Source organism: Falco rusticolus, chromosome 3 (genome assembly GCF_015220075.1).
Source record: "Falco rusticolus isolate bFalRus1 chromosome 3, bFalRus1.pri, whole genome shotgun sequence".
In the NCBI taxonomy this organism is placed as follows: domain Eukaryota; kingdom Metazoa; phylum Chordata; class Aves; order Falconiformes; family Falconidae; genus Falco; species Falco rusticolus.
Genome location: NC_051189.1, coordinates 120,807,992 through 120,820,535, shown reverse-complemented (window position 1 = coordinate 120,820,535; position 12,544 = coordinate 120,807,992). Strand labels below are relative to the sequence as shown.

The 12,544-nt window shown below is 57.4% G+C and overlaps 1 protein-coding gene across 1 annotated transcript in view; it reads right to left on the bottom strand.

Moving 5' to 3' along the window:
• Positions 1-11,869, bottom strand: part of NKAIN1 (sodium/potassium transporting ATPase interacting 1) — a 40,076-nt gene extending 28,207 nt beyond the window's left edge. Inside the window, exon 1 of the mRNA XM_037382091.1 lies at positions 11,560-11,869. Within this exon, the coding sequence (XP_037237988.1) occupies positions 11,560-11,613 (54 nt within the window). The 5' untranslated portion in view covers positions 11,614-11,869. The remainder of the gene's footprint in view (positions 1-11,559) is intronic.
• Between the last annotated feature and the right edge of the window lie 675 nt (positions 11,870-12,544).

Below are 12,544 nucleotides of genomic sequence, written 5' to 3'. Positions count from 1 at the left end.
GAAAGCAGGATTTTCCTCAAAAACCTGGTTTTTCTCCCATAACTATATGGGATGGCTTTGCCAGCTAGGTGGTGGGTGCTGCCCCAAGCCATCCATCCCCCATTTTGGGTGCACCTGCAGAAGGGTCAAATATTTCTGTATCAAAATGTCTGGGGAAAACCCAACCCAGCAGCACCCATTGCCTGGACAGAGGTCTGGGGTGGGTGGACTCCTAGGGTCCCCATGTGGCACCCCCCATGGCCTGGACCCAGGATGGATGCTCCCACCGCCTCCTAGGGTTCCCTGTGGGTCCCCCCATGGAAAACAGGGCTCTGGGGTTCACCCTGTGACCCCCTGCTCCCTCCCCTCTGCTGGGTGGGGGACACCAACCCTGCCATCAACCCCGCTAATGAGGGCGCCGCTAATTGCTGGGCAGACAGCGAGCCCACACCCCATGTATAATTCAAGCCCCTTTGTTAGGTTTGCTGGGTTTGCTTTGTCTGGCAAGTGCCACCTCCCTGTGGGACCCCCCCCTGACCTGGCCACCACACAGTTCCTTCTTTGCGACGGGCTTGATTAAAAATAATTAGGGCCTGGGGCTGCTGCGAGGCAGGAGGTGGTGTCGTCAGCAGGGTCAGTGTCATTAGTGGGGTTAGCATTCCCCCCCCCCCCAAGCAGAGCTGAAGATGGAGAAGGAGGCACAGGGAGAGCCCTGGAGCCCCATTTCCCTGGGGGGGAACCACTCCAGGAGGAGGTGGGAGCATCAGTCCTGTGTCCAGCCCATGGGTGCTGCTGGGCTGGGTCTTCCCCCCAGATTTTGAGATAGGAATCCTCATCCCTCCTGTGGGTACACCCAATGTGGGGGATGGTTTGGGGCAGCAGCACTCTGTGGGTGCTGAAGTTGAGGGCAGCACCCATCTCCTGGATGGTGGGGTGGGAGTGCTCACCAGATGATGGGGAGGACCTGCACCCAACAGGGCATAAAGTGGACCAAAATGGGTGAGGAAGTCCATAAATACAGCTCCTGACACCCACCAGAGCCCCAGGCAGACATCCTAAATTTACTGCAGTATTGCTCACCTGCACTTCCCAGACCAGCCACCCTCAGCACCAGGCACAGGCACCACCAGCACCCTGCCCATCACCAGCCGGAGCTCAGCCCTGTGGCCAGGGCCAAATCCAGGCTGAGCTCAAGGGGCAGCAGCCCTGGGAGGGGCTGCCTACAAATCTGGTGAGATGCAGCTGGAGGAAGGTTGGTGGCCCTGGGCATGGGACAGGGATGTCCTCTCCCCACGCTGGAAGGAACCACAGGGACCTGTCCCAGCCCGCACCAGCCTCTACTCACTGTCACCCACACAACCGTTAAACTTGGAGGTGGGGAATAAAATATAAAGCCTTTAATAATCAATTGGTGTTTATTGAGCAGGTCATAACAATGCCAGCCTGCTGCTGCCAAATTAAATTCTTGTTTGGAGCCACCGAGTGAGAGACATGATGCAAATCTCTAGGAGGCAATAAAATAGGTCTCAGCACTGATCCTGTACATGCCTCCCCATCCCTCTGGGCTCTGCCTCCTGTCCCTCCCAGGGGAAAGGGGGGAGATATCCTGGGTGTCCCCCAGGAGCAAAGGGCAGGGGGACATGACCATGTCCAGGGCTGCAGTGGCAGAGCTGGGAGCCAGAAGGGACAGAGGCACAGCCAGGCTGGGCATGGAGACCCCCAGCCTTTGGGGGCTAGCCCCACTCCCTGTGAGCTCCACACCCAGTCCCAGCCCTGCAGAGCTGTACCCCATGATGTCCCCACCAAAGCCTGGCTGTGGTACCCACAGCTATGGGGCTACCCATTGCCCACAGAGCTCCAGATGGCCACACTGCCATGCCAGGGGGATACCACCACCAATACACATGCCACCCTCCAGCAAGCCCCCAGTGTCTTCTCCAGCCCTGCGGAGCAAACAGGCACCCCCATGCCCATCCAAACCTGCTGCACTCCGACCACCCCACCAGCTGCTGTGCCAGCAATCCCGACACTGTCACAAGGACTCGGTGCCAGCCATGTGCCACCCTGGAGCCCATCAAAGGGCTTTTGCTATGGGCCCCCTGAGCCAAGCTGAGCTGAGGGAAAACTGCACCAGATGCTACAAAAAGGGGCCAGGAAAGGACGGTTTTGCCTGAGAGTCCCGGCAGCTGCTGAGGGGAATTGGCAACAGACCAATGATGGGCTAGAAGTGGTGGCAGAGAGGACAGCAGGGACAGGAGCAGGGTGGGTCCCAGAGATGCAGATGGGGATGCTGTGCCCCTGGGGTGGGTAAGGGGGACAGGGCTGGTTCCTGAGCCAAAATTGGGGAAAAAAAAGAGAAAATACAAACTAGAGCCTGCAAAGGGTTTGTGCAAAGCTGTCCGTGCTGTGCCTGGCTGCTGCACCTGCAGGGTGGGTGCCAGGTCCCTTCCTGGGGCTGGGGGACATGGGGACTGTGGCTGAACCCCACGGCCATGGCCAGCACAGCTGCCCTGCCGCCTTACGCTGCTCCTGGCCATTTGGTGGAGTGGAGGAGGAGGGGGAGGATGTGTGTGCAGGAGAGAGCCCCGAGGGGGATGGGACAAGGACTCAGCTTGACATTTCCAGGCAACAGCTAAGGACCACCATTAATCTGAGCCATTACTGCACAGAAGTCGAGAGCAGACAGGTTTTCCCGTAGGCTCCCATTAGCCTCAGCATCCTTCACTGTGCTGCCTGAGCATCCTGCGCTCCCACTCCAAGCATCCTCCATGCTCACTCTGAGCATCCTCAACTCCCATCTGAGCATCCTCCATGATGATCCCAAACGTCCTCCACTCTAACCAGACCATCCTCCACTCTGACCCCAAGCACCCTCTGCTCCCACCTGAGCATCCCCCTCTTCCTTTGGACATTTCCCAGTTGGGATTTTGGACCTGGGTGTCCCTGTGGGATGGCATGAGCGTGCCCAGGGGACAGGGTTCCAGGCAGAAATGCACCGCTCCAGTGACATGTCCATGGCTCCCTGCAGCCCCCGAGCCCCAGACTGGGCTCTCATCAAGGCAGAGCCAGACCACCCCCAGCCCTTTGGCTTCCCAAGTCCCTTCCGCCAAAGGTCTTCACATTTTCCTTCCCCAGAAAGAGACCAAGGGAAGCAAAGCTGCTCAACACTGGCTCCTCCCTGGCTCCCTGGTGCCACCCTCCCTGTGCCCCCAGGCCACAGGCTCTGCCCTGCGCACCTGCAGTGGGAGAGGGCTGCACTATTGATCCAGTTATGGGAAGAGACCAGAGTGACCCAGAGTGCTAATTAGCCCTAATCAAGGTAATTAACCTGAGAGCCAAGCAGCAGGCCAGCCCCAAGCTTGCTCCCTGCCCAGCCTCTGGTTGTGTGTGTGACAGCCTGTGCCAGTGCCTGACCACCCTTTCGGTAAAGAATTTTTTCCAAGCACCCAGTCTAACCCTCCCCTGGTGCAACCTGAGCCCGTTTCCCCTTGTCCTGTCGCTTGTCAGCTGGGAAGCTGGGAGGATGACCAGCCCCCCCTTCCTACACCTTCCTGTCCGGGAGCTGTAGGGAGCGATCAGGGCCCCCCAAGCCCCCTCCTCTCCAGGCTGACCCACCCCCAGCTCCCCCAGCTGCACCCCCCCCAGCCCCCAGCCCTGTGCCCCAGCCCCTTCCCCAGCCCCCTGCCCGGCTCTGGACACACTCCCATCCCTCTGCATCCCTCTGCCCATGAGGGGCCCAACGCTGAGCCCAGGGGTCATGTTGCCAGTGCTGAGAACAGGGGGACAGTCACTGCTCTGGTCTTGCTGGCCACACAGTTGCTGACACAAGCCTGTGCTGCCTCAAGCCATGAAGAGATGGAGGCCACATGGGACCATGCAGGGACAGGAGTGACAGGGGCAGAAATTGCCCCCAGCATCCCTGCATAGGGTCCCCCTTGCAATAGGGTCCTCCCCACAGCCCCCCAAACACTTGTGCATGCTTCTGGTCACCAGAGCAATCCAAACATACCCCTCAAAACCCACACCACACCCTCCTGCATCCCTCCCTCGAAGCTCCTGCTTCCTTATCCCACTGGTATCACTGGGATGTGCTGAGCCCCACAACACCCATGCCAAGCCCCCCAACTCCCTGCAGGCTCCCAGCAGCTGATCCCTGATGGGAAAGGAGATAACATCATCCCAACATGGGTCCCCACACACCCCTTGCTCCAGGGCAGGGGTAACTGGCAGTAAAATTCAGTATTAAGTAAGTAATTAAGTATAAGGCAAAATGTGCTGGTCTACAACCCCCATCAGGGCAAGGTGGGAGGGATGGCGGTGGGGGGCACATCCTACCCTAATGCTCCCATCTGGGTGCAAGCAAAGCAACACTGGGACAATTGTTTTTTTCTCCCGCAAATCTCCTTCTGCCGCAGAGCAAAAATCAAAGATGGGTGAAATTTCCCCGCCAAGCACATGGGAGCTGTTATTAATCTCATTAATAAACCACTCGGGGTTTAATGTCCTGTTTAAATATGACCAGGGCTACTCTCTGCCAACTTTGCCTTTCCAGTTTTCCAGGCTATTACGTACATATCTTGAAAATTGAAATAAATAGCTGCTTTCAAATGGGGGGAAGAAAAAAAAGACACCAAGGGACCCACCCTGAGCCCCTCTGCCCCTCCAAGCATCCCTCTGGGATTCAGGCAGAATATTTCCTTCCCACTCAACCCCCAACGCCCCACCACTTGCAGCCAAAATCTGCCCCAAGCTCCATGCTGCGACAGGGATAAGGACATCCTGGGGCACCCCAGGAGGATGAGGGATGGGGATACAGCCTGGACCACTGGGATGAGAGGGGTCTAAAGCTGCCTGTCCGCCTGCAGCTCAGCTTGGCCAGGCACCACAGCGATCAATATGCAATAACCTGCATCTCGCTGGCCGGTGCTGGAAGAGCTGTTAAGATGTACAGCTGATGTTGATGGGAATGTTAGAGTTTTGTGGGTCTTTCATCCTTGACATATTCCTGGCCATTTTGTCCCCTTTCCTTAAGGATATCCCCAAGCCTTGGTACCCAGAGATGGCTGCAGCATCCCAGGGGGTCCCCTGCTCCACTGAGGGAGGTGGTGCCAGCAGGACCCCACTCCTTGGGCTGATGTGCAATGGCTGCCAGGTTACAAAGCCCTTTTCCAGCCTCAGAGCATCTGCACAAGGCTGGGAGGATGCCGGTAGTCCACTGTCCACACTAGCATCCCCTCCAAAGCCATAACCCACCGCTCTATTGACATTTGTGGGTGAAGCAGGAACACTGCAGGGCTGGCAGCGCTGTGGGCTCAGCACTGGGTCCAGCTCCCAGAAAGGGATGTGGGTTTCCCATTCAGGAATTGAATTTTTTCACAATGAGTTTTGAACCGTTTGAGTCCTGAATCCTTCCCCCTGCTCAATTACTCAGCACCTCCAGCTTTCTCTTCAGAGAAACCAGGGGGAGAGGAGTCAACAGTTCCACTGCAGGAGGAAGAAGTGGCAGGAGCTGTTAGTGCCTATGGGCAGGGGAGAGCATCCCCCAGGGCTCCAAGTCTGCAAACAAATAAAGCTGTGAGGAGCTTGGCCGAGATGTTCATTGATCCACGAAGCAGCGAGTTCCCAGAGCAAAACCAACCAGTTCATGTTGCCAATACACAAGCCAGGGCGCCTGGCACCTCCCAAATGCAGCCACTTGTCACCAGCGCAGAGATGTTCCCGTGGTCCCCTGCATCCCCCGCGGAGGCACAAAACCAGCCGCTGGCATCAGGCCCAGGGAGAGTGTTGGCCAAAGGCAGCAGGGAAAAGCCGTTGCATGCAGAGGTAATTTCTTGCTGCCAATAATTGCCTTTGGGGCTAGAAAGCTGCTTTTCTTCCCAAACCCACTCTTTTTGCCTTATTTCTTCTGCATTGAGGACTATCAGTACTGGGAATCTACTTCCACCTCCCTATCTTCCCTTGGACCAGCCACAGAGACCAAGCTTTTCAAGTAACTGCTTTGCTGTATCTTCCAAACTCAGATCTCTCTTCCCAATCCCCTTACAATATCTTGGCAATGTATTTTGGGGTGGGAGACCCAGTTGCCCCACGAGCTGGCAGGGATGCGTTACTGGGGGGCCTGTCCCCGACTTGCCCTCCACCAGGCGATGCTCCCCACGATCCCATCAGTTTGCACGTTCTCTCCAGCAATGATTTTATTCCTTCTCTTCTTTTTTTCTACTACTGAAACGAGCATCATTGATTTTTTATAGTGCTAATTTTTTTCCTAGCAGAAAGCCACCCGGGATTAAATCAAATTGCTTATCGGCATCTAAACACTATTATGGCAACTCAGTCCCTTTCAGCAGCCAAACTTGTGAGCTCAATAAGGAACAAGAGCAGGTTTGGCTGGACAAGACTCATTTTCCCAAATGTCAATTAGGCCACCTACTTTTAGACTTTGCTGATCACATCATGCACCAACCTTTCCTTCCCCTGCTCTCACCAGTTCAGTGTCGGGCCAGGCTGTTTTGTGGCTCATTTTCTTTATTTTCTCTACAACCCAGCCCTCCAAGACGTTTATTTTCCAGTCTCCTTTGCTCCCAGCTCTGTTACGAACCAGCATGAATGATTTAGAGAGTTCTTCAACTGGTCTCATTAATACTCTTGGGTGCACATTAGCTGGTCCTGCAAATTTAGACGTACTGCACTTTAATCGTGGTTTTAATTGCGAGCTGTAATGCTGTAATGTCTTCCCAAATGTGCACCAGTAAACCTTTATAGCTTTGCCTGTGAATAATGCAGATGCACCAGAGGATGCACGTCCACATGGATATCTTACCAGGCTGGAATGCTTCTCCACAGCCACCTGCATCCACAGTCCCTCCTGTGGCTCTTGCGGTGGTCACCCTGGGAGGTGACAAGGTGTGTTGGGGTTTTTCATGTCTCTAACACACACAGTTCCCACCTTGGGGCTGTCTCTGCATCCTCGGCACAGCCAGTCCCCAGAGCGTCCCCATCACTCCATGCCAGCACCCACCACCCTGCAGCATCACCAGGCACGAAGCAGCACCACACCCATTGTGTCCTATCCCATGGAGATGGGGTGCGGGGAGATGAGGGGCTTGTCATCCCTGGTGCCACTGTCAGCCCCCCATTTCCATGGCAACCATGCAAATGTGGAAGCTTTCCATAATCATTAGGGAGCGGAGCCGGCAGTATAAACAGTGACTGCAGTAGATTACATGCCTATTACGAACAGTCACACCTTCTGAGCTCTGGTAATTACACCTAATTGTGCATTTAATTGTGTAATTGAAAACCCCCATCCAGGGTTCAGCCTGGGCTCCTGTCCCCTTCCTCATGGTGGGAAGGTGGCCAAAGGCAGCTCCAGTCCCGCTGTCCTTATCTGATTCTCAACGATGGGAACCATGCGAGGACAAAAGATGCTGGCAGATGTCAGAGGTGGCTGACTCACCGGTGCCAGAGCTAGGGGGTTGGTGGCCAAAACCAGGCAAATCAGGGCAGGAGGTGGTGGTGGGGACAGCAGGGGATGGCAGGGCCGTGAAGCACCCAAGGGTGCAGTGGGGTCCCACTGGGGAAGGGGAGGTCATGCAGGGCTGGTGGATTGCTGGGGAATGCAAAGGATGGACCATCCTTTCCCTTTACCCATCCTTCACTAAGCTGACCCTGTTAGCTCCTTCTCCAGGCTTGGTGATGGGGGGGTCATGTCCCAGAGGGTCTCGATACCCTGTGCAAACCCCACAGCTCATGCAGGCAGGATGGGACGGACCCATGGCCCCTCTCCCTGCACCCCAACCCTGGAAGGCTGCAGGAGGAAGGATGCCAATGCCAGCACAGCATGGCACAGCATGGCATTGCTTGCCACCAGCCTGGCAGGCTCTGGCAGGCTCAGCTGGGCGGGAGGTGCCAACTGAGCTTTGCTTTTCCAGCCAATTAAAGGAGAGGAGAGAAACAAAGAAGGAAACGAAGCCCCGGTTCTGAGCGAAGCTGAGCTCTGCCAGGCAAGGTGGGAGCACTGAGCATCTCTTGTCCCCACCCAGCTCCGCGGCTGGAGCTGCATCCCACCCCCGATGAGCCCTACACTGCAGGGGGAGGCAATGGGGTCACCACTTTGGGATGGAGAATGAGCCCGCTGGAGCAAGCCTGCCCTATGCCAGTGCCTGAGTACAGCCCCAGAGTACAGAGCAGGATGGCCCAGGGGCACGTGACAGCAGCCAGTCAGATCCAGCCAGACCTCAGCTTCCAGCAGTTCACACCCTGATAGCCCGTATCACTGCCTCCAAGGCTGGGTACATCCCTCTACAGCAGTGCAGCTGTCCCGATCTGCAACTGACACCACTAGGCTTCAGAGTTAACAAGAGTCCCAACTTGCAGCTCTCACACCCACATGCCCATGCTGGCAGTGGTGAGCAGGGCGGTGTCACCTCCAGGTTCATTTTGCATCCAGCCACCTCAGCAGCTCTTATCTTTGCATAAAGAAAAGATAAATCCTCCCAACAACAACTGGCATCTCAGAGAAAGATTTACTAAGCCACTGCAACCACCACCACCACCCGCAACCCCAGCCAGCTATTTGGTCTCCAGATGTTGAGGAGAACCAACAAAAATCTGAGAGTTTTGATTTCATCCCACTTCACCAGCATAAATATCTCCTGGCAGCCTCTCCTGAGGTGGGGCAGGGCTGGTGCGTGTCTGGCAAGCGGATCCCTGGGGTTTTTCTGGAGAAAAAACATAAATGGAAGCAAAATCTGATGGGTGCTGCTTGTCCCCTGGGAAAGGAGACACCCAACGCTTCCAGCATGCCCTTGCTGAGTGGTGGAGAAGGAAGATGTAGGATATTTGGATGTTCCAAAGCAGCTGCCCCCCTCACTGCTGTGCCATGGTCCAAAAACCAGTTTCCCAAACTTGTTCGGGCACAATGGCTACCCTGAGGTCTGGGCTGTGTGGGATGGAGCAGGCAGGGCTCTGCCAGCAGCAGGCAAGGTGTGTTGCCTCTCCAGACCTGCCTCCTCCCACCCCAGCATGGGGGACCTTGCACGTGGACCTTGTGCCCAGCAGGTGCCAGCAGCACCCTGGCACTCTGCAGCTGTGGAGCATCCTCAGCCACCACAAGCATCCCCTGTGTCCAGCAGGGACAAGGGACCAGGGTGCATCCCCTGGGGACAAGGCTGTAAATATCGGGGAAACTAACAGGGACGGGAGAAGGTGCCTATGGGGTCACGGTGGCACCCGGGGAGCCACGGGAATGTGCCTGCAGGAAGGTGGCCTGACAGCGAGGACCAGCTGGAGATGGTGGCATCACCCCAGGTCAGGTGGCCTCTCACACACGCTGCTTCATTTCAGGGAAACTGAGGCATGGGCTGGCTGGTGAGGTTTAGCAAGCCAGCGAGCTCGCTGGGTAGCCCCACTGTTGCCACAAGCTGACCCCACAGCAATGGGGTATGGCTTCTTGGGCAGCCCCAGCACACACCAGTCCAGCCCCAGCTCCAGCATCTGAGGGCACTGGGAGCACTGCTGTTCACCCCATAGTACAGGGCCCAAAACAGGCATCAGGGCTACCTGGATGGAGGGACACGACTCCTGTCCCCTTGTAAGGGGTGGCACAGAGCAGCTGAAGCAGAGGAGAGGAGCAGAACCAGGGTCAGGTGTCACCCCCGCTCCCCATCACCACTTCCCAACCCTCGGCACTGCCTGGTTCGTGTGCCCTGGCCACACTACCTCATGGATGAATATTGGCCTCAGTCACCCAAGGGGACACCCTGATGGCACCCATCACCTCCACCGCCCTGGGGCTGGCTCACCCTAGGGCTGTGGGTGGGCACCCAGAGCCCCCTACCCTGGGCAGGGCACCCTGTTGCACCTTCTCCTCATGGGGTGGTTGGGTGCCACTGCTGCAGGATGGGATGCTAGGGGCAGAGCACATCTCCCCCCAGCTGGCACAATGCTAGCCACTGCCTCCAGAGCCGAGAAGGAGCTTGGGAGAGCATCCTGCAGGCTGAGAGGGGATGAGCTGGGAGTACAGGGTGAGCCAGGGGTGGAAAGGCCACTGGTAAGGAACAATTCCAGAGCCAAGCCTTTGGGGATGCCAGCAGCAGCAGAAGACATGGGATGAGGAAAGCCTGACCCCAATCTGCAGCACAAAGTTTCTTCAGGTGTGAGCAGGAGCTACTTTCCCAGCTCAGGAGCTCACACCAATTCCATTCTTCCCCTATAACAAGTATATTAAAATCTCTCAGAACTGGGATATCTCAGGGAATAAACACCAACAAACCTGTTTTGGAGCAGAGTGGTAAAAAAAAAAAAAAAGTAACCAAAAGCCAGGGAACTCCCACACACGCAAAAACCACACATCGGATTTATCCTGGATGAGGAGGAAGGTGAGCAAAGTGCGAAGACTTTACAGACTGAACTGGGGGGACAGCTGGGGACACAAAAAGCCATTCCCACTAGGAACAAGTGGGATTTCAGCCTGGGGATGAGCCCACAACAGCTCCACTCCCCGGGGTCAAGGTCTGGCTTTGAAGCTTCCTGCATCCCCCCAAGGAAAACCTGGTTCCCCTAGCTATCCAAAAGTGGGGACACCTCTTCGTTTGCTGCCTTTTGAAGGATGGAGAATGAACAAAAGCAACGCTGGGAAGAAAGTGCTGGTCAGCAGGATGCCACTATCACCTCCAGAGTGGATCCGGAGCCTGTTTCCATCGCTGCCTCCATCCAGCCCCTCACCTCCGATCCCCGGGGACATCACAGGCTGACCACCACGCGTTTCCGCAATCCCCCCTCATTTTCCTTGTCACGACAAGCACTGGCACGGTTGTGGGGGCAAGATGTAGGATGCTGATTCTCCGCTAACGAAACACCCAGCCAGGATAATTAATTGCAACCTTGTCAGTGCTGGTTTTAGCAGGAAAACCCCCCAAATACCCCACGCACTCCCTTTGCCTGCTCCTCTGTCAGCAGCCTGATGAAGATTGATTCACGGGCAGTGGCAAGCACAGCACCTAATTATTATGAAGACTGACAATCCTACTAAAATTAAAGCTCTCCCTTCTCTCTGCCCCCAACGTCCTGGCGTCCCCTGGCCGCGGGCAGACAGGTCCTGCTTGAAAGTGGGAGAGTTTACGAAGTGCTGGCAGCAGCTTCAAGTTTCCCTCTTGGCCCGAGATGGGGGACCAGCACCCAATGAAACATCCTCAGAGTTGCCAGGATGGGAAACTGCTGGCAGGAGTCAACTCGGAGGGATGAGATTGCAGCTGGAAACAAAGCTCACACCTGCTGGAGACGCATCCCCAGGCGCTGACAGCACAGGGAACTGGTTCACATCCATTTCCCCCAGCCGCAACTCCTACCAGTGCTGGATTGAGGCAAGGGAAGAGGGTGGCATTTTGTTCCTCCCTGATTATTATTTTTTCTTTTGTTGTTCTTTGGTTTTGGGGGGTTTTTTGGGTGGTACTGAAGCATCCCCAAGCTGGTCCCACAGCAAGGTCACCACCGCGACGGAGTGGGTAGCAGTGACAGCCAACATTTCGCACAAAGCACAACCCGGCATGCTGATGAGCGCAAGACGGCCCCTCGCCTTACCAGCTGCAGGCAGCAGAATCCGACCAGCGTACATCTCCCATTGCATCTCCCCATGGTTTCCCAGCCGGAGCCTCGGATTTCCCCCACCGTGGCCTCGCGTCGCCGTCCTCCGGCCGCTCACCAGCCGCCCCTCAGCCAGCAAAGCCGCCGCCCGGGGAGCATCAAGGGGGCACCAGCAACATGTCCTGCTCTCCAGCCTCCGGCCAGCTCCGCTACTTTCTCCCCAGCAGCCCTGCCGCCTCCCGCACCCTGCCAGGTTAGCACAGAGGCGGGCTGGGCTCAGAAAGGGGCATCGCCCCCCTTCTCCGCCTCCCCCCTCCCGCAGCCCCGCTCCCCCCGACCCGCTACAGCCCCGGTCCCCGCTGCAGGGACCCCGGGGCCGCGCACACCTCGCCATCCATCCCCGGGGCGCGCAGGTTTGCGCGAAGCCCGCCCGGCCCTTCTATTGTCTCTGCGCACAGCCGCGCTCGGCGCCCCGGGGGCGGGCGGGGAGGAGGCGGCGGGTGGGGTCGGGGGCGCGCCGGGCAGGGCGGGCCGCGGCCGCCGGAACAAGGCGAGACGCGCTCCCGGCGGAGCCCGGCGGGCGGCGCGGCCGGGCGCGGGGGGGCGAGGCCGGGAGCGCCGCGCCGAGCCGTTGGCGGCTTCTGGGGGTGCCGGGTAGCGCGGTCCCCTCGCCGCAGCCGGCGGCAGGCGCGGCTGCTAGTCGCGCCCGCCTTTCCTTATCGTCAGTATTTGCCTTTTTAATAGCTGGGTTTTTTTTCTGTATTCCCCCCGTCCTCTCCCCTCCGGAGCCAGGTGGGGCTGGGTTAAATCCCGGCGATTGCAAAGCGAAGGGCCGGTGAGCTGCTTCCCTCCCCCTTCCCTCGGCCCTGCGGCCCTTGGGTGGTGCCTGGACCCGCAGCACAGGGACCCTGCAGCCACCTCCTCAGGGGGGCACCCTGGGGGGACCGTGCTAGGGTAGCAGCTGGGTGTGCAGGGAGGGCAG